This window comes from Salmo salar, chromosome ssa05 (assembly GCF_905237065.1).
Source record: "Salmo salar chromosome ssa05, Ssal_v3.1, whole genome shotgun sequence".
Taxonomy (NCBI): Eukaryota; Metazoa; Chordata; class Actinopteri; order Salmoniformes; family Salmonidae; genus Salmo; species Salmo salar.
In genome coordinates this window covers 54,914,593-54,935,859 of record NC_059446.1, presented here as the reverse complement: position 1 = coordinate 54,935,859, position 21,267 = coordinate 54,914,593, and the positions used below count along the sequence as shown (strand labels likewise).

The window sequence follows — 21,267 nt, the reverse complement described above, 5'->3', positions numbered from 1 at the left end:
CTGTGATATTCTTTGCAATATCGAAAACACATGGATGAAATAATATGAAGGCAAAAAGCAAGAGGGGAGGTGAGACTGTAACAAGAACTAATTAAATTGAGCATCTAGAGCTAGCCTGAATGCCAGTCTGTTTTTGCTATCATGATTCATTGTCATGTTTGGCTTGGCAATAAACAATGTAGCTGGAAAGAGCACCAACAAATCTGGTACTTTTGCTTGAGTTGCTCAACCGTCATTTATAAAGACATCATTGATGGGAAGTGAAAGTGACATCCCCAGGTGGTTTTCATTGATGTATGTAAAGAGGGAATACAGTGTTTTGATTTAGTATTTATAAAGAACATGATAGACAACAGATACTGACTGTGGCCTACCTGTTAAAAGGAGCAGAGAAGGTACTCTCGTCACCCGTTTAGAAAACAATCGAGTACTCTCTTCAACCTCAATTTGAGTTAAACTGAAAACAGTCGTCATAACAGAAAAGGGGTGGATGACAACAATAAACGTGTAAAGATCTACATTATTGACCAAATTTACCACACATGTATGTTGAATAGATAAAATATGAAATATAATCGACATATCACAATTATGCTCTATATACGATACATTCATTATACGTGAATCATTTATTTTCCTAAATCTAAATTCCCCCTCTTTTTGTAGAATGGTACGGTCGTCCATTGTGACGTATTGGAAATTCAGTGGATAGGCACAGCAGTTGTCTCGTTTACTGTCTCGGTTTCGGCAAACCGTTGTTGCGAAGAGAGGGGAACGGAAAGAGAAAGTCGACTACAGCATTTTTAGAATATATTTATCTACTGTACATCTTCGTTGTCTATTTTGCTCAGGCACCATGGCGTGTGGAGCTACGTTAAAGCGCTCGATGGAGTTTGAGGCCCTACTCAGTCCTCAGTCTCCTAAGCGAAGAAGGTGCAATGCACTACCGGGGGCTCCAAACACCCCGTCCCCTCAAAGGTGCAACCTCCGTCCGCCAGTTGACTGCCCATCGCACTCGATGTCTCCCCCGACTATGGGAGGAGAACACAGGCTAACTCCAGGTAAGAAATGGTCGAAAGTTAGATTTAGCTGTATTTCAAGGGGATGACATGGGGGAGGGGGTTAGGGTGGAATGGAATGGGTGTTTCGCGAGAACGGGGGGTTGGTGTATAAGAAGCTAATGTTAGCAACGTTAACTTAGCTGGTTAGGTTCCTACAGTAACTAGCCTAACATTTGCTCGGTAACTAAACGCAGTCAGATAGCTAACATACCGCTATAGCTGGCTAACTAGTTAGCCGTTGACTAATATATTAGTTTATTTTAATTGCCTGGCATGTCAGCTAGCTACCTCCATTATCTATGACACAAAGCAAAAAAAATGCATGTTTAGGCGTCAGCTTGCGAAGATAGCTAACTTGGCTAGCTGCATAACAACCCTAACCCAGCTAGCTAACGTACATGCTTTCTTTGCATGGTCCACAATCCATGATTGGTCTCGTGACTAAATTAAAACATGCGAAGTTAGCAATGACCAGTTGAGTTTTCCTAGCTAGGTAGTTAGTGCTGTACATTTAACCCACTATATTCCATGAGCAGACTTATTTTGATATAGTAGAACGCTGCATTGAAACGTCCAAGGCTTCTTGTTTAGAAGTGTGGGAATAGTTATTAAAAAATATTTTATACCTTCTCTGTTTTCCCTGGGCTGAGAGGGCATTGTTCTAACGCTTTATTCTCGCACCCATCCTGCCCACCTGCTTGAAAATGTTATCTATCCCATGTGAGAGTTGAGCGAGTGTGGGGGACTGCAGGGGTGGCAAGATAATTACCTGGGTATCTCGACTGCAATCCAACAAAGCTCATTGAATGTGCCGTCACCGGAATAGAGGCGCGCTATTTGACAGCATCTAATCTTCACAGCTGTCTAAACCCTAATTAAAATCCTGCTCCCACTTGGCACAATTTGATCTCATTTCTTTGTTGAGATTTGTGTATAATATTTTAACTGGAGGATTACAATGCTGGGGGCTGATCATTCATTTTGAACCCCTTGTTCATTTCATGCAGATTATATATTTTTTTGTTTAGTGCACCACAGTAAATCATTTTAAACATTCAATCACTGCATCCTGCTGCAGTTGAATGGACGGGCACCTCCTGTCACACAAATCATTTCAATGACTCAAAAATCTAATAAGGGTGTAGGATGGACTGCCTCCTGGGCCAGAGTTTGTATGGACTGGGCACTCCAGGTCATTTTTGTTTTTGAGGCTATCCCACTCTTATCATTACCCAGGCCTGCGTCTTGATGTGAATGCCTCCGCTATTGAACTGGTTAACCCCCCTCCTGGTTTGTCTTTGTCTGGCCCATCTCTCTTTTTTTAAATTGACTGCTTTTCCTTCACCAAGGCAGTTGGTGGTCGCACCTTTTTACATATTTCCAGGGATGTAAACGTATTAACTGTTTTGATCCCTTTGGCATTATAGCCTGATGAAGACAGCTTGTCTGTTGAAATGTTGGTTATAAAGTCATGGCATCTGAGCTCCTAGTGTGCAGCTCTCCTTTTTTTCTTTTTCAATATGTTCTTTTTCAAGTGTTCTACTCTGCTAGCCAGCACCTCGCCTAAACAGATGTTTTTATTTCACCTCCAGATTGATCTCAAAATAGGTCGTGTGTGTGTATGTATGTATATATATATATATATGTATGTGTGTGTGTGTGTGTGTGTATGAATGTTGGGTTTGACCAAGTTTGCAGACTCGGCATATTACCCATTGCGCTATAAAAGAGGTATAAACAGATCTTCCCCCAGTGTGATCACTACCTTCTCTCAATGTCTGCGCACAGAATGCATCTCTAAGTGTCCTACAACTAGAATATCAGAGTTTAGAGTATGACGCCAGACATGTCATATCAGACTGAGTCTTTCATCCAATATCACGTGTGGCAGCTGTGAGCAGCCAGCCGCATCTCCTAACCAGCCATTAGTCTACTCGGCTGCTTTCCTCCGTCTGTTATTTAGCTGGGGTGTGCAGGCAGTGCTTTATTTTCTGTTACATTTGTTTAATTATTGGTGCGGCTCGCATCACATATCTTTTCATTTTGCCCTTAACAAGCAGGCCAGTCTGACTAGGCTTTGCTTCCACGCAGCCTCAGTGCCACTGCCATAGAGGAAAAGCGGACCACGGTGACCGTCATGCTTGTGCCTTTACGTCACTGAAAACCGCTCAAGTTATGCCCCATATTACCGAAGATACCTTATCCTGCGACAAACTGTCTTGTATTGTCATGTTACCTGGCTAGCTAGCTAACAACATTATACCATGGCTATACAGAAATTTGGGAGGCACAGGAAAAAGGGATAAATAGCATTCAATGTGTTGGATTGAGAAGAGATGTGAATATCAGGGACAGGTTTTTGTGCATCACACGTGCCGAATGTATAGAACTGGAACAGGTGTCCTAGAGGTGCGCTAACCCAATGGTATCATGATACTACTTAGTTTCGTGATGGCGGGGGCCGCAAACCCTGTGGTATCATGATATTTATTGGTATCGTGATACTTGGCCCGGTATCACATCATTAGTAAAATGTTGGTATTGTGACAACCCCACTCTGAAATCACCTTTTTGGGACCTCACCAGGTTACATCCCTGTATTTGTCCAAAATTCCTGTCTTCAGAATATTCTGTGACACTGAATTCCCATGGCCACCAGCTCCCAGCCTCCCACCTTCGGTCTGATTTTAGTATTGTTCATGGCGCCCATTGACCTTTGAAAGGGGTTAGCGCTGTCCTCGACTGTATCTAATTGAATGCCCGCAGAGTGAATACCTACCATTCCCCAAGCACTTTTGTTCTCTAACGATGTTACTCCAAAATGACAATGATATCAAAAAAGGTGAGCGGATATTAGGGAGTAGCTTTGAATTTGTCATCTGTCCTTGAGATATTTGTGCTTGGCCTGATCTGTGGGTTCTCACATAGGCTATGATAGTGGACGTGAAAGGGGAACTGTGTGACTGGCGACCCAGTTCTGGACAAAGCCAAACAAAGACAGTTGGCCTTGTCCTGTCTAGTCCATCGTACCAAACCAGATTGTGCAACTGACATGTAGACTAGTCCTAAGCCTGTTTTGTTTGGGCAAGGACTTGTTTCATAGCAAAAAAAAATATTCTCTCTTTTGTAAGGGGACATCTCTGTATCCAGGGTTTATCTGCCATTGAAATCATTGGGCGAGCCGCCTAAGTGTTTTTTTTTCGGGAAGCCTATGTCCAAACAGGGTGTATTCATTTTCTGGATGGGGGAATAATGCTTTCTGTGTAAAATTAAACTGAAACCAGATATAAAGTATGTAGATATCTATCATCTTTTGAACAATCATTGAAATAAAGCTAGACAGTGAATTGAAAAATCCATAACAGTACATGTATTCATTGTATTGTGTTTGAGCAAAATAAACTGCATTAGCCATGGCAAAATGCAGGAAATTAGCTTTAAAAAGGCAATTCTCTCAGCTCCATAGCAGAATGTGTAAAATCACAGGAAATTTGCTTTAAATTGGAAAAATTTCTCAGCTCAATGGAGACATTTGTGCAATTACAAGAAATTTGCTTAAATGCAACAATGTCAAGAGGGGTCTCTAAAATATCTAATTCGGCTGTGCCAACGGACCCACCACATCCCCCCCACCTAAGCCACTTTTTGATCCAGGAAAAACTTATCCATCACAAGCTAAGGCTGATGGCACTTTTGACCCAAAAAGCAGAAAATCTAGCAACGTCACAAGGGTGTTGGCAGGTTCACACGCATGCAGGTTTCAACAGCTGAAGAAGCTTGTGTAATGGCAGATGGAGGACGAGGTATCTTGTCTGCCTTCCTGTGTGCAATGGATTTGTCACGCGACTGGTTTACACTTATCACACAATCGCCTTCTGAATTTTAGCCTCTTTCCCTTGATTAGCTGTGTTTTCTTTCACCACTTTAATGTTTTTTGTATGTACAGGCCAGCTATCCTCTGGCTTCATGCACACTGGCATTTTACTCAGTATCTGCCTCGCTTGCTGAATTCCATACTGCACAGCAGCTGCAGAGGGGAAAGGAATGTAAGATGTTTGTGTGTCTGCAGACATTGGGCCCAGATACCAGATATTATGCTCACCTTTACCCTGCGAGAGGCCACACTGTAGCTCTTTGCAAGCTAGCTTCTCCGCTGTGGGTTTTCCACTGAAGGCAGTTTCTGTTCAGTCTCCCCCCCGAGCCAATCAGGTTTCCTTTGTTGTAGATCCCAGGGCACATGGACAGGTTCTCCTCCCCCTTCAGCTCACTTGATTGGAATAATTAACTGATCTACGAGACTTTAATGAGGACCAGTCAACCTTTTTCATTCAGGATGCAATGTTGAGTATTAAAACTGTCACCTGTGATAAAGTGAAGGGTGCTATGGTAGAAGGCATCCAAAGGTTTACGTTTAGTGGCTGCTGCTGCAATCTGTTGTCACCATAGTCAAGAACTGGCAGGGAAGTTGACTGTACAATCTGCTTTCTATTTAGGGAGAGCCAAGATCTATTAAAGGAAAAAAAGACCACTTTAAATCTTGGAATTTTTAACTAGCTCATCCATGTTTTTTAAACATTTTAGTCTTTGTCCATCCAAATGTCCAGATATTTATATGCGGGAAGCTGATCGATGGGAGAACCATCTAATGAATAAATATGTAGTTCATCTGAAATGTTTTTGCAAGAATTAGATAACAGCATGTTTAGTCTTGCCTGCATTACATATGACAGTATTCATGCTGCACAGATACCCTGTGATTTTAGTTAGGGATGTGACATGAGAGATGTTAACTGATTTTTAAAATGCATTTTAAACATTTTTCTTTTAAAATTCCACACAAATTCACAATGTAGCTGCTAGCAACGGTTTGGGTCTCATGGGGCATTTCCTTCTCATTTAACTTTTCAAAATATTGCCTGCCATACAGTACTTCGCTGCTGTCACTTGCCTTTCTCTGCCATTTTTACAAAGTTATTGACTATGATGTAGGGATGGAGAGTGAATTCGTTGAGTCTTTCCACGTCGACTCCCATTTCTTAGCTCAATTTTTTTTTTTATTGAACACACAACAATGGTGTATAGGTACTTTGTAGAGAAGACAAATGATGAAATTCTTACACAAACATAAAAGACCTAGAGTTATCCTCTCTGGGCTAGGTGGGACGCTTGCGGAATCCTGTAGCCAGTGGAATCCTGTGGCGCGATATTCAAATACCTTAGAAATGCTATTACTTCAATTTCTCAAACATATGACTATTTTACACCATTTTAAAGACAAGACTCTCGTTAATCTAACCACACTGTCCGATTTCAAAAAGGCTTTACAACGAAAGCAAAACATTAGCTTATGTCAGCAGAGTACCCAGCCAGAAATAATCAGACACCCATTTTTCAAGCTAGCATATAATGTCACAAAAACCAAAACCGCAGCTAAATGCAGCACTAACCTTTGATCTTCATCAGATGACATTATGTTATACAATACATGCATGTTTTGTTCAATCAAGTTCATATTTATATCAAAAACCAGCTTTTTACATTAGCATGTGACTAGCATTCCCACCGAACACTTCCGGTGAATTTACTAAATTACTCACGATAAACGTTCACAAAAAAACATAATTATTTTAAGAATTATAGATACAGAACTCCTTTATGCAATCGCTATGTCTGATTTTAAAATAGCTTTTCGGTGAAAGCACATTTTGCAATATTCTGAGTAGATATCCCGGCCATCACAGGCTAGCTATTTTGACACCCACCGAGTTTGGTACTCACCAAACTCAGATTTACTATAAGAAAAATTGGATTACCTTTGCTGTTCTTCGTCAGAATGCACTCCCAGGACTTCTACTTCAATAACAAATGTTGGTTTGGTTCCAAATAATCCATAGTTGTATCCAAATAGCGGCGTTTTGTTCGTGCGTTCAAGACACTATCCGAAGGATGACGCGCCCGGCGCGTTTTGTGACAAAAAATTTCTAAATATTCCATTTACCGTACTTCGAAGCATGTCAAACGCTGTTTAAAATCAATTTTTATGCGATTTTTCTCGTAAAAAAGCGATTAAATTCCGACCGGGAAACCCTGTTTTCGTTCAAAGACGAAAAAATAAAAACTTGGTGTCGGCTCGTGCACGCGCCCCCAGTCTCATTGTTCTCAGATCGACCACTATCCAAATGCGCTACTGTTTTTCGGCCATGGCCTGCAAAGTCACCATTCAACTTTCTGGCGCCTTCTGAGAGCCTATGGGAGCGTTAGAAAATGTCACGTTATGCCAGAGATCCCCTGTTTTGGATAGAGATGATCAAGAAGGCCAAGAAATAGTCAGAGCGCTTCCTGTTTGGAATCTTCTCAGGTTTTGGCCTGCCAAATGAGTTCTGTTATACTCGCAGACACCATTCAAACAGTTTTAGAAACTTTAGGGTGTTTTCTATCCAAATCAAACAATTATATGCATATTCTAGTTACTGGGCAGGAGTAGTAACCAGATTAAATTGGGTACGTTTTTTTTATCCGGCCGTGCAAATACTGCCCCCTATCCCCAACAGGTTAATCTGTGTAGTATTTCTGAGACTCCCAGGATGATCAGCAGTAGATCTGGTCAATTAGTCTCCAGAACTTCAGAGAATCCCCAAAAATTCCACACCAATAATCATGCAGGTTAGAGCATAGCGCAAAGCAGTGGAGTAGTGTACCTTGCGCAGCATGACATTTATCATGCACCCCCCCTACATCCTATGCACCTTCATTTTTGGAGGAGTGTAATCTGTGTAAGATCTTGAATATCTGGGGTTAATTTACGTGTGATTATGCTCCCAAGATATCTTCCCAGTCTGGTACAGAAATGTCAGTGCCTAGCTCTTCCTCAAATGTTGCCTTAATGGTATCTGTAGAGGGTGCGCTAACAGTTTGAAAGCGTCATATAGACGAGATATCAATTTGCCTGAAGTGGGACAAATTGATGCAACTGTCAAACATGGAAGGTTTAGCCTTTCCAGATGTAGGAAGATGTACTAGAACTTGGTCTCTAATCTGTAGGTATGTGAATAAATTACTTCTGGGAAGATTATAGGTTTCCCTCAGCAAATGAAAGGAGGCAAAGGTCCCTTCTATATATAGATCCCTTATGGTATTGATCCCTAGCTCTCCCCATCGCTTAAGTTGTTATCAAGGTTAGAGGGGGCAAAGAAGGGATTCCTCGCTATAGGTAGCAGACCCATATCATTCCTAAGGCAGGCCTGGGCAATTATTTTCCATGGAGGGCCACAAACCTATATTACAGGATAATACATGTGTAAGACTGACAGATATATCTATATATCTAATTTTCTTTTAAACTCATTTTCGTGCAATTTCTAGCTAGCTACTATTTGTATCTGTGACGTGTCAGTCAGTCTGTCCTCATGCAGTAAATTATATGTGCCTTCAAAATAAATGTCCCACAAGCGGTGGGAGTTAAATCATTACACAAAGGTGAGTATTCATTGGACTTTTTAATTTAAATAACAAATACATTTTTAAAAACTGTACTATCGCAAATTCTTTGCTCTGAGCATGATTCTGCGGGCAGTATTGAACCAGGTTGTGGGCCACATACGGCCTTAATTTGCTTCCAGATATGGACTGTGCTATGAATAATATGATTATTACTATAAATTGACATCTCCAAATTGATGGAACATGATCACACCGCCAATAAAGACGATTGCCACCCCTTCTAGCTCCATACCAAGCGAGCAGCCAAAACGTAACAGCACGGAGGTTAGCGGCCCAATAGTAAAATATACAATTTGGGAGAGCCAATCCTCCCTTCTTGGACCTACAAAGGTTTTTCTTTTTTACCTATCCTGTTTTATTTATTTATGTATGTATGTATATGTATGTATATATGTATATATATATATATATATATATATATATATATATATATATATATATATATATATATATATATATATATATATATATATATATATATATATATATATATATATATATATATATATATATATATATATATATATATATATATATATATATATATATATATATATATATATATATATATATATATATATATATATATATATATTTATTTATTTATTTTATATATAGTTGGAGTGTAGTTATTTATGAAATGACTTAGATATCAATACTGGGATGTTCTGGATTAGGTAAAGCATTTGCTGGAGGAAGACCATCTTGAGGGCATTCATTCTTATGAGCAGGGAAGTTGGGAGAGTTCTCTAAAATGTGTATGTTTGCCTTGAGTTTTTGCATCGGGGGGGGGAAATTCTCTTTTAAATGGTGTGTTTGGTAACTACAATTCCTAGATAGGAAATATTTTCAGCGCACAACCCTGCCTTTTTCTTCTATAAAGGTTCAATCGTGGCGACTGATTGGTTAGTGAGTATTCTTGTACATGGGGTACGTCTATAGATGCTGGATCCATTTTATGAACCCGTCTCCATTACATTTCTGTAGGACCATTCAACTTAGTCTAAGGCTTTGTCAGCGCCGAGATTTAACGGCAAGGTCAACGTTGGGTAACCTGAGAAATACATCATGTTGAAGAGGTGTCTGAGATTGAAGAATGAGTTTCTGTTGGGGATAATGCCGGTCTGGTCCGACTGGACCAATTTGCCATGTTAGCCAGAGTTTTTTGCAAAGATCTTCTGGTCTGTATTGGACTGTATGACCCTACTTCCAGATCTTTACCCTTCATGTATAACTGTAATAGCTGCCTCATTCAAAGTAGGTGGGAGAGCTCCATCCTCATTGGCCTGAACAATCAGTTTGTGCAGGTAGGGAGAGAATGTTGTTGAATGTTTTATAGAATTCACCAGGGAATCCATCTGGGCCCAGGGTCTTGTCGCTCGTTAGAGATTTAATTGTTTCTCAGATTTCCTTATTCTGGAAGTTAGAATCTTCCTGGTTCAGGGCAGGGAGATTAGTCTTCCAAAAAGTTGTGCATGATTAAAGGGTTATTAATATCTGCTTTAGGTGGGCATCTGTCATTGATGTCCTTGGGAGAAGAGTGTAATTCCCTAGTTACACATTTAACTTTGAATCATTGAAATACAGAATGACAAAGTTGTCTGGCCAGTAAACTTGTATGATTTGTCACCAAACTCAAAATATTTTTGTGTTGTATAGAGGAAAGATCAAACCATTTTATATGAGAACCAGATTTGTATATTCAAATTCTAAAGCGTATAATTTTATTTTTGTTTCTCCATAGATGGATGACTATTCTCCCCGTCCAGTAAGTCGACTCCCATTTCTGAGTATCAAGATTTGGAATCGACTCCAAAGATTCAGTGTTTTTGGAATGGAAGGGACTGATTTTAGTTGGCGTACTTCGGAGAACACAAACACTCAACTCTTTCCTATCGAGGGACACTGTATAGGCAGGTCGGCCACTAGGCAGCCAGTCAGAACCGTGCACTAGACCCGTCTATTGGCACTCAAAAGCTGCATCTCGCATTGAACCGCTATATCTTGCATTTCTTGGCTCGCAACTTCAGTAAAGTAGGGCCTATCATCAATGAATAGGCTAGATTATTCTACAGACTGAACACGTTCACATCCCTACTTGTAATACATGTGCTGTATTGTCGTGACAGATGGCATCAGCTCAGATGTCTTCAGTGGGTAACGGAGTTGGGATTTGTTGGATTTGGATCTACGTGCAGAATTTCTTAAGATTTCCTTCCAGGTTCTTACCTTAATGGGCAATAAATTAATCTGGTTTGTGTTTGAAGAATACTGCAACCTGACCTACTTTTGTGTTACTGTTCAACACAGCGTTAGCCTAGTACTTCTCGCCAGAATTTTCCTTCAATTCCTTATACCCTAACTTAAGTTAGTAAGCCCTGTGGCCAGTTGCCACCCATAGTCATGCTATAGTAGCAACCAATGATGTCTATACTTTAAGTCTTTGCTACATCAACTTGGCCTGACCCACAATACAGCCTTCTTCCTGGCGGCTTTGGAGTCCGTAAGTCCCCCCACTATACTTCAGCAATGGAGGGTGAAATGAGTCAGACGGCCCGTTTTTCTCTTCCCCGCCACCCGTCGTCCCCACGTACAATTTATCTGGCCAATCTCTTGCCTTGTACACTGTTTTTGTTTGTTTTCTCCCTAAGCTTTTTAGCTGAGGCTTTTCCCTCTCGCAGGAAGTCTCTGTGATTGATTACTTTGGCCTGGCTGTGGCAGGGTCATTGTTGCTAGGCAACACCCCAAGATTGGTATTCTGGTGGTTGGCAGTGCTGGCCTGGCTGGCAGTGACTGGCAGTAGGAGAGGGATTTCACTTGTCACTCAAAAGGTTACCCTGGAGTTCTGAGATCATTCAGCACAGCACACCCCACCCAAGTGCAGATATACCCTGATTCGGAAAAGGATGTCTCTTGTCAACTTAATGCGTTTGATCAAATCAGGGGTGAAAGTAAAACGGTCCAGTATGGCGTCCCAGCCAAATAAATAGTGGTGGTACGCCATACTGGTAAAACATCAGCATATCACAATAATTGAAACAAAATGTAATGAAAACTAGGCTATTACACCCTTGTCATTAGCATGAAAAATGAGCAAATGGACTTGAAAATGGGTGGTATAGCTTTTCCTCCAAAATGCAATATGGTTCGATGCGAACACTGACATTTTGCCAAGGCAGAGATGAATGGCCGATGCGCGCGGCAGCACTGAATGCATGAATTCTGGCCTAATGACAATCGGCAAAATGTCATTGCACTTGGTGGTGTATTGTGTAACAGATGTCTATTTCCATTCAACAGTGTTTGGATGCTGGAAATATGTTGCAAGTAGATGAATGTGTGTGGGCTGCACATTTTGGGGAATATTCAAAGGTGGAAACTTTCCATGGGAATTAACTGGAATATATGGGAATTAATGAAAATAAATGCAAATTATTACCATTTTAAATGTGATTTTTGCATTTACCATATATGGAGACATAATTGCAAATTATTAAATCCTTCCAATAGGGGGGAAAAAATTTACTATTTAGTTACGAATTTAACTTTTAAATGAGTTGACTCTTCACATGGGATGATTTCACTGAACAACAAAAGAAAGGGAATATTGAATGATCAGCGCATCTCCCCAAACCTTTTTCAACGTACATCTGTGAAATGATAGTCTAGAAACAAAAGCTTTAGTTGTCTTCCTCTCAGGCTTCCACGTCTTCTCCCTGGACCTCAATGTCCACCTCTTGGACATCAGACTCTGAGGCCTCATCTTCACCCTCACTTTCCAACCTTGTTGAGGATGGCTCGTTGTCAGGCTCAAAAAGCCTCAAATTTGCCCAGATGGCCACCAATTTTTCAACCCTTGTATTGGTCAGCCTGTTGAGTGCTTTGGTGTGTGTGTCCAAACAAGGACCAGTTGCGCTCTGAGGCGGCTGATGTTGGTGGGATTTGGAGGATGATAATGGCAACCGGGGAAAGCGCCTCAGATCCACAAAGTTGATGAGATATGTTGGCACGACGGCCATATTGCATCTTCATCCCAAAGCCCTTGCTTGGAAGTGTATTTCGCCAGACTGCCAAGAACCTTGCCCTTATCCAGGTCAAGGTGGCGTGACACGGTAGTGATGACACCATAGGCTTTGTTGATCTCTGCACCAGACAGGATGCTCTTGCCAGCATACTTGGTGTCCAACATGTACGCTGTGGCGTGTATGGCCTTCAGGCAGAAGTCTTCACGCTTTTGATGTATTTCAGAACTGCAGTTTCCTCTGCTTAGAGCAACAGCGAAGGCAGTATGAATTTCTTCTCTTACATCTGCAAGCAGAGTCTGAACATCAGAAAGGATGGCATTGTCTCCCTCAATCCGTGCAATGGCTACTGCTATAGGTTTCAGGCTGCTTACCACTCTCTCCCAAAATACATCATCCAGGAGGATCCTCTTGGTGGGGCTGTCTATATCAGCAGACTGATGTGGCCATTTCTTGGAGAGACTCCTTCCCCTCCAGGAGACTGTCAAACATGATGACAACACCACCCCAATGGGTGTTGCTGAGCAGCTTCAATGTGGTGCTGTTATTCTTCTCACTTTGCTTGGTGAGGTAGATTGCTGCTGTAACTTGATGACCCTTCACATACCTAACCCTTTCCTTGGCTCTCTTGTAGAGTGTATTCATTGTTTTTAGTGCCATGATGTCCTTGAGGAGCAGATTCAATGCACGAGCTGCACAGCCAATGGCTGTGATGTGAGGGTAGACCAAGCAGCCTTCATGTTCGCAGCAGTCTGTCACCAGTGCAAATACCTTCTGTGGTCCAAGGTCATTGACTGCCTTCAGCTCATCTGTAATGTAGAGACCGGTGTGTCTGTCCCTTGTGTCTGTGCTCTTGTGGAATACTGGTTGAGGGGTGGAGATGTAGTTAATTATTCGTTGCCTACGAACATTCGACCACCCATCAGATTGCAATACAGTCTGCTTTCGCTGATTTACTTGACCTTCACTTAACCTTCACTTAAACTCTGAACTCTGCATCCAGCAAATTAATAGATAAAGCATGTCTGGTTGGAGGGGTGTATGCTGAGCGCAGAACATTCAGAAATATCTTCCAATACACATTGCCTGTGAGCATCAGAGGTGAACCAGTTGCATACACAGCTCGAGCAAGACATTCATCAGCCTTTCTCTGACTACGTTCCTCCATTGAGTCAAAAACCTGATTCCAGGAGGACCATGAGCTGTTGCTATCAATAAGGTGTCTGATTAATACTTTTCTACTCGCATAGAAGTAGAGGGACTTTTGTCAGAGGTTGCTTGTTGTGAGCGCTGAGGGAACTTTATGCACTTGGCCAGATGATTCTGCATCATTGTTGCATTCTTCACATGATTTGGCACAGTATTTGCAAATGTACACAGCTTTTCCTTCATTAGCTAAAGTGAAATGTCTCCACCCATCAGATAGTGCTCGTGGCATTTTCCTGTAAAGATTAGAAAAAGATGCGTAAAATAAATAATACAATTCCATGTACAAATAGATAAACAGTTAGATTAAACACCTCCTTTGTAAGATAAATGTTTTAAAATGTAACATGTATGGAAACAAGTGAATTAACACTCCTCAGTTAACAGGCTAAAACCCACATGGTAGCAAAAACTAACTAGCAAAAGTTGTTAACAAGTTAGAAATTATTTAAGCACTTTGCTCTAGGCTACGATTTACTATTTAACAAAAAAATTATGTCACAAAATAGATTCATCCACCCAGTATTGTAATCAAAACTTACCAGAAAGCATGTAGTCCTTTGCTCAGACAGTATAGTAGTGTGGGCTCAATAACATCTCATTAGTGTGCAAGATCTTGAGAATCAGCTGCACATGTGATTAAAGAATGTACTGTGCATGTGGAGGGTTGCAATTCCATTGAATTGGGGATAGTTTAACCAAAATATGCCACAAGAGCTAGAATTGCCTTGTGTATCCCACAAAAAAAGCGTTCACTGTTATAGGCTAACTTTTTTTGATGAATTTAATCAAACTTCCCGGGCCTAACTTCCCATGGAAAATTTCAGGAAATTTACCGGAAAGTTTATGACCCTTTGCAACCCTTAGCTTAGTAAAGGAGCCCTTTTTTTAAGTGGTTTGTTTGACAATCAGATGCAAATATCATGACTTGTTTATGCTACATTAAAAGGTAATGTATTTCAAAAGTTAAATGACAAATCTTTACGACGAGGCCCACAGAGATCCGATTTAGAATGACATAGAATCCCTATTAATTCAATGATTTAATTTCATGCACACATAGGAGGTCCCGTACCGGGAAGAAATGAAATCTACTTTCACCCCCGTTTCAAAATGTAGCCTACAGGAATTGAGATGCTGGTGACTTTTGCTGTCATGGCACCAACATAAAGAACCAAACCTTTTGAACTTCATTTTAAGGAGTGATTTATGACTTGGGCTTAAGCCTCATTGTAGGTAAGCTATTTAGATAAACCAACGTGATGCTCAAGCTAATAGATCATTGCACCATTCTATTTGGGGTAGCATTGGCAGACAATCTCACACAGTGGCCTTTCAACTAGTCAGTTCATGCAGCATCGTGAAACATTTGAGTCACGCCTCCAAACTCAACTGTTCAAAGGGGAAGCCCCTTTCATATACTCCTGTCTCTGGGGTAAGTACAGCTTTTATTAAGTTATCGTTTAGCAGTGGCTAAATAAACACAGCCTGTCAGATTAGCGCTGCATTGTTAACACAGGAAGGCTTCAGGTCAACTCCCTTGCTGCTCCTGTCCTGCTCTTCTTGCGGTGGTGTACTCTGCAAATTTGAAGCCTTCAGCTTGATAATACATGGCCGGCCAGTCAGTCACATGGCTAGCTACCTCCCTCTCAAAATGGCATCTGAGAAAGGCTAGTTTACAGTTTGTCTTGCCTAGATTCCACTCTCTCCTTGCCTCAAAGCGCATTGGACGCAAATATTCAATATGTCCCTCCCCTCAGACCACTGCTTACAATGCATTTTGAGGAGGTGAGGAAATATGAATTGAGAGTGCCATATTGGCTTGCTTCCCCCTCAGAACAGCTCACAGAGACATGCATGTTTGCTCTTACCTTGATATGGCTGCTGCTCTCTCAACCCAAGATAAATGAGGCAGGCCTCCCTAGATAGGCCCTTCGCCCTTTGAGAGGGAATAAGGATGTTAAGTCACTCTCTCACTCTGGTTATCAACACTGGTCAGGGGAACGGCATAGCCTAAACATGTTTTTTTCTTGTTTTCGTTCCCAATACATCTTTGAACTTTACACCCAATCTGTGAAATTTCAGTTTAGCACCAGGTTGATGGGTTTAGTTTTGTCTTTGTATGTTGGCTAATGTTCTTATTGAACACAGCCTAGTCAAAACCCTTGCAAGTGATGTGCCAGATCTTAGTGGATCTGATTTGAAAAGGTTTCCAGTGGGATATGGACTCTTGCCAAGAAAAGTCTTCACCGATTAGGGGCTACCTACTTCCTCCATGGTTGCTTGCTGAATACTGGAATTGGCCCTGAAATTAAGTCAAAAGGCTTTAGTTGCAGTCCCACTGCTTAGGCTAAAAAGAGTGGGTACCACCACTGCCTGAGTACATATATGGCCTAGCTCTGTCCACAGATCTCTAGGCTCGTCCCTAGGCTTAGCGGCGTTGCCAACAACCGGATGCATCCGGTTTTCAGGGCTAATGCTAATTCAACCTAGCTATCTTTTCTGCTGAAAACCGGATGTGTGAACTCCGCTGTGGTGTTTTTCCTTTACGCCTGCTACGTTAGATTACTAATCCCAAATGGCGCACTAATCCCTTCATAGCGTAGTGCCCTACATGGAGAATAGGGTGCCATAGGGACGCAGCCTGGCTGAGGCCCAGCTCTGCAGTGACCAAAGACCTTGGAGGATGAAGCCCAACCCAGTTTCTCTGGAAAGGAGGCTGTAGCATGGCAGGCCGGTGCCCTGTTTCATGCGCCTTCCCGCCCTCTGTATTGCTTTAGCACCACTGCCAAGTAGACCTGTGCGTCAAATATTAGATTAGTTTTCTTTCTGTGTTATTGCCGGACATGTTGGTACAAGACAAGCTGTCTACTATTTTTGTCTTGGCTTATTTTGCCTCTCAGACATGAAGACCTGTTAAGCTGACTGTTTTCTAGTCAGCTATGGATTTGTCACAACTCCTGAAAGATTTGAAGGAAGAAGTGAAACTCACTCCTTTGCCCCTTCTTGCCAGTCACGGGATCTCAGGGGTGGATTATTTTTTAGGAAGTGTATGTGTGTGCACACAAGTGTGCTGTGGGGGTTGACACAGCTGGTGTGTTTGTCGCTGATGTTAGTCTCGCCCAGCTTTAAAGCACTCCTTCCTGTTAGTGCGTTTTGTTTTGAAAACCACATCAGCTGAACATTGCAGCACACAGGATGTGTGCATAGCTGTGGGCCTTCATTTAGGCTTGTGGGAAAACATTCTGCTCTCATTGAACACTAGGCCTATAGCATGATTGTAGCTTGTAGTGATCAACAACATGCAATTTTGGAACACATTGACATTCTCAGAAGCTGAATGTTCTTAGCTATCTGACATGGCTGGGTTGCTATGATCAAAGACCATCTAAAAATAAACCGGTCACCTTTTTATGTTTGGACTTTCAAGGCAGGCTGGCTTGTCTTCTAAAATCAACTAGACGGGCACCATTTTCATATTGGTGCTCCTGGCATTATTTGTCCTCTGAGTGCTGGTTGTTCCCGGCCCTGTTTAAGACCGTGTCCCCTGTGTTCTGTCCCCTCTACAGAGCAGATCTTCCAGAACATCCGTCAGGAGTACAGCCGCTACCAGAGGCGACGGCAGCTGGAGGGGGCCTTCAACCAGAGTGAGGCTGCCTGTAGCTCCACCGATGCCCCCAGTTCCTCCCTCACCGCCCCCAGCTCCCCGCCAGGTGAGACCCTGCGAGAGAGAGGGACACGTGTACGTACACACGGGGGGGGCAACAACTGACCAAACCCCATCACCACTCACATGGTGTTCAGTGTGAGCACGCAGCTGTAATACAAACCCCAAACATTTCAGCCACAGACGTTACATAATGATGCTTGGAGTCGGTATATGTTTTTATAGATCCCATTGGCTCAAGTATAGCTAGTCAGTGCCCTCTTCTTTTTGATGTCTCCAAACACATAGGCAATTACTTAATTTTGTTTTTTTATTATCCTTTAACTAGGTAAGTCGGTTAAGAACAAATTCTTATTTACGATGACTGCCTACCCCGGGAAAACCTTCCCCTAACTTGAACGACGCTGGGCCAATTGTGCACCGGTCTATGGGACTCCCGATCATGGCCAGTTGTGATAGAGCCCGGAATCGAACCAGGCTCTGTAGTGACTCCTCCTTAGATCGCTGCGTCACTCGGGAGACCATTGACTTGAATGTGAATATCTGTCACTGTTCTAGTAATTATAGTTTTCTCTCCTAGTTCGGAGACTATTGCCTGGAATTGAGCTTTTGAAAGCTTTGGTCAGAAATTCGGAATGGGTCAAAGTACACTTAAAAGCCCAGGGCATGAATCATTCAGCCTTCCCCTGGATCCAGCTCCAAGCTCAGGAGACTTTGGCAACGGGGCCTCGTTAGTGCCATGTGACCCTCTAGGCCACTGGTTCCCAACCTTTTTTGAACCGTGGCACACCTTGATGGGATATTAAATTCTGCGGCACACCTAAAATGTCCATATTCATTTATTTAGTGGTAATGACCTCCCATCTGATTCATTCTGTAAACCATCTATTTTCTGTGACAAATGTTTTTAATGTTAAATAGGGTTTATTTGAAATATTTTCATAGTTTTGATAGTTCCTTACTCATGATGGTTAAGTTGTTTGTACCCCTTAGGAGCGTCCCAAGAATCTGCGCAAGAAATAAGAGAATTAAGCTCTGGTATGTTTTTTTTATTTTTACTATGTTTTTTGGGGGGGTACAGTCAAGCTGTTTTCTACATTGTGTCCGTGGTTGCAACTTCACAAAGTCATGTTCCGTTTGTTTCTATAGCAGAGGCTCTGGTATAGCTAACCCAGAGCCATGTATATAAAAATAAAAGCCTAATCAGACTTGCCTGAGCTAATGGTTTTCACAGACTAAGTAAAATGATACAAATTCCTTTGCTGGTGACGCGTGCCCCTCAAGTGATACAAATGTAACAGCCTGAGCACACTAGACTTAACAAAATACAGATGCAACCATGTGCCATTTTCATGTTTGAGACCAGCCACCTGGAAAGCTGATGAAACTGGGGAGTATTTCTGTCTAATAAAGCCCTATTGTGGGTAGAAACTCAATCTGATTGGCAGGTCCTGGCTCCCCAGTGGGTGGGCCTATGCTCACCCATGGCTGAACACATGAGTTCATGGCACGCAGCACACCGGTTGGGAACCACTGCTCTAGGCTGCTGCTGAGTCGAAGGCGACAAACAGCAAGCAAGAAATTGTTGCGCATACATCTATTCCTAGAGAGGACATTGCCCAGGCCAGAGTTTACAATGTCAGCTTATTTAAAATCTCACTGTGTCCCAGGTGCCTCGAGGAAGGACCAGCCGTCGTTCACACTGAGGCAGGTGAGCTACCTGTGCGAGCGCTTGCTCAAAGACCATGAGGAGAAGATCCGGGAGGAGTATGAACAGATCCTCAACACAAAACTTGCAGGTACAGATGGCACATTGCATATCACCATCCTTAAACCTCAGTCAAAAGCGCTTTTCACATTACTGAGCCAAACCGCGGCAAAACGAGCTGAGCTAGCATGGTTACGCATCAACTGTAGATGCTGGAACCATGCCAAAAATGTCAGCTAGCACAGTGGTTCGGGTCAGCACGATAGTGTGAAAATGGCTTTAGTTTGTTCCTTCTGTCTTATGAAAAATCTTAAATGTTATGGCACCCTGTGTGCAATAGTCTGGTACTTGAATCTGCACCTCCACAATTTTGTACTAATCCAACAGCCATTTTGATCCTCTGTTACAGAACAATACGAATCTTTTGTGAAATTCACACAAGATCAGATCATGCGAAGATACGGCGCAAGGCCTGCTAGTTGTAAGTGTCAGAGTTTCAGTCTTCACATTCTACCCGTACACAATTTTGCTTCTGAAGAGTAAACAAAGCAATCCCTACAGCCACATAAAGTACATTTTTCTCTGTTCAGAATTCTAATGCATTATCTTGTCATCTCATTTGTCTTCATGCTGTTTTCATCCATTATTCAATCCCTCTGTTTCAGATGTCTCTTGAATTCCCCATCGATGAGGTACCAGCTTTTCTCACAAGATGGCTGCTCTTCTACTGCCCCTTCCTCCACTAGATTTGTGATTTTTATTTCTTTTTTTCATGCTTTTTGGGTGCAATGGTTTATCCATTTTTATTTTTTATTTTTTTTAATCCAAAACTGGCTGCTGGCCAAAACGCTAATGAATCGGAAGAAAATGATTTGAGATGCTATTGCTCTGGATTTTTGACTAAAGCAGATCTGTCGTTCTCCCCAGTGCTGTAGTGGCTTTTCTGATCCTTCTGTATTATAACCTGCCAGCACTGCAGAAGCTGTATTACTAAAGCCCCCTGGCCTCTCATCCACCCAGTTTCTTTTTCTTTTCCAACTCTTTACCTGAGGATGTGGAATTCTTTTGAAAATAAAATTTCTGTGATTTAAAATGGTTTCCCTCAATTTCTTTTTTGTTATGCATTGTTGAACAAACTGTTTTGGTCTTTTTTAAATTATAAAGTAAATAAATGACAAAGTTAGTCTTTTGTCAAAGGAAGGTTTATTTGTGCATGTGCTTTAAGGTTGCATAATCAATTGAAGACCATTACAGTGCATTCGGAAAGATTTCAGACCCCTTCACTTTTTCCACATTTTGTTACAACACAGCCTTATTCTAAAATTGGTTAAATACATCCACTTTTTTTTACATATTTATTAAAGATAAACAGACCTTATTTATATAAGTATTCAGACCTTTTGCTATGAGAATTGATATTGAGCTCAGGTGCATCCTGTTTCCATTGATGTTTCTACAACTTGGAATCCACATGTGGTAAATAAAATTGATCAAACATGATTTGGAAATGCGCACACACCTGTCTATATAAGGTCCCACAGTTGACAGTGCATGTCAGAGCAAAAACCAAGCCATGAGGTTGACGGAATTGTCCGTAGAGCTTCGAGACAGGATTGTGTTGAGGCACGGAACTTTCAGAAGGATCACCATATCTGCAGCACTCCACCAATCAGGCCTTTATGGTAGTGGCCAGAAGGAAACAACCTTTAAGGCACATGACAGCCCGCTTGGAGTTTGCCAAAAGGCAGCTGAAGGACTCTGAGATGAGAAACAAGATTCTCTGGCCTCTCGGCCTGAATGCCAAGCATCACGTCTGGAGGAAGCGCGGCAGTACCAATACCATTCTATGGTGAAGCGTGGTGGCAGCAGCATGCTGTGGGGATATTTTTAAGTGGCAGGGACTGGGAGACTAATTAGGATCGAGGGGAAAGATTACCAGATTAAAGTACAGACATGGCCAAAAGTTTTGAGAGTGACACAAATATTAATATTCACAAAGTCTGCTGCCTCAGTGTCTTTAGATATTGTCAGATGTTACTATGGAGTACTGAAGTATAATTACAACCATTTCATAAGTGTCAAAGGCTTTTATTGACAATTACA

The 21,267-nt window shown here is 41.8% G+C and overlaps 1 protein-coding gene across 2 annotated transcripts; it reads left to right on the top strand.

The window, feature by feature from the left end:
* Positions 1–694: 694 nt before the first annotated feature.
* On the top strand, positions 695–20,257 carry ca108 (CA108 protein). Of its 2 annotated transcripts, NM_001140609.2 has the most exons (6): positions 763–1,061; positions 17,359–17,502; positions 18,450–18,494; positions 19,127–19,255; positions 19,574–19,645; positions 19,830–20,218. In NM_001140609.2, exons 1-6 carry the CDS (start codon positions 857–859, stop codon positions 19,838–19,840), a joined length of 606 nt encoding a protein of 201 aa, NP_001134081.1. In that variant the 5' UTR covers positions 763–856; the 3' UTR covers positions 19,841–20,218. The 2 variants fall into 2 exon arrangements, with proteins under 2 accessions (XP_014055649.1, NP_001134081.1); XM_014200174.2 differs by lacking the exon at positions 18,450–18,494 and having other exon boundaries at positions 695–1,061; positions 19,830–20,257.
* Positions 20,258–21,267: the final 1,010 nt, after the last annotated feature.

What these genes read in the sequence shown, in the direction of transcription:
- ca108 (NM_001140609.2), top strand. Translation starts at nt 857, where the DNA reads ATGGCGTGTGGAGCTACGTTAAAGCGCTCGATGGAGTTTGAGGCCCTA. An exon ending in AGAACACAGGCTAACTCCAG is followed by an intron (nt 1,062 to 17,358) that starts GTAAGAAATGGT and finishes TCCCCTCTACAG; the next exon opens with AGCAGATCTTCCAGAACATC. An exon ending in CGCCCCCAGCTCCCCGCCAG is followed by an intron (nt 17,503 to 18,449) that starts GTGAGACCCTGC and finishes TGTACCCCTTAG; the next exon opens with GAGCGTCCCAAGAATCTGCG.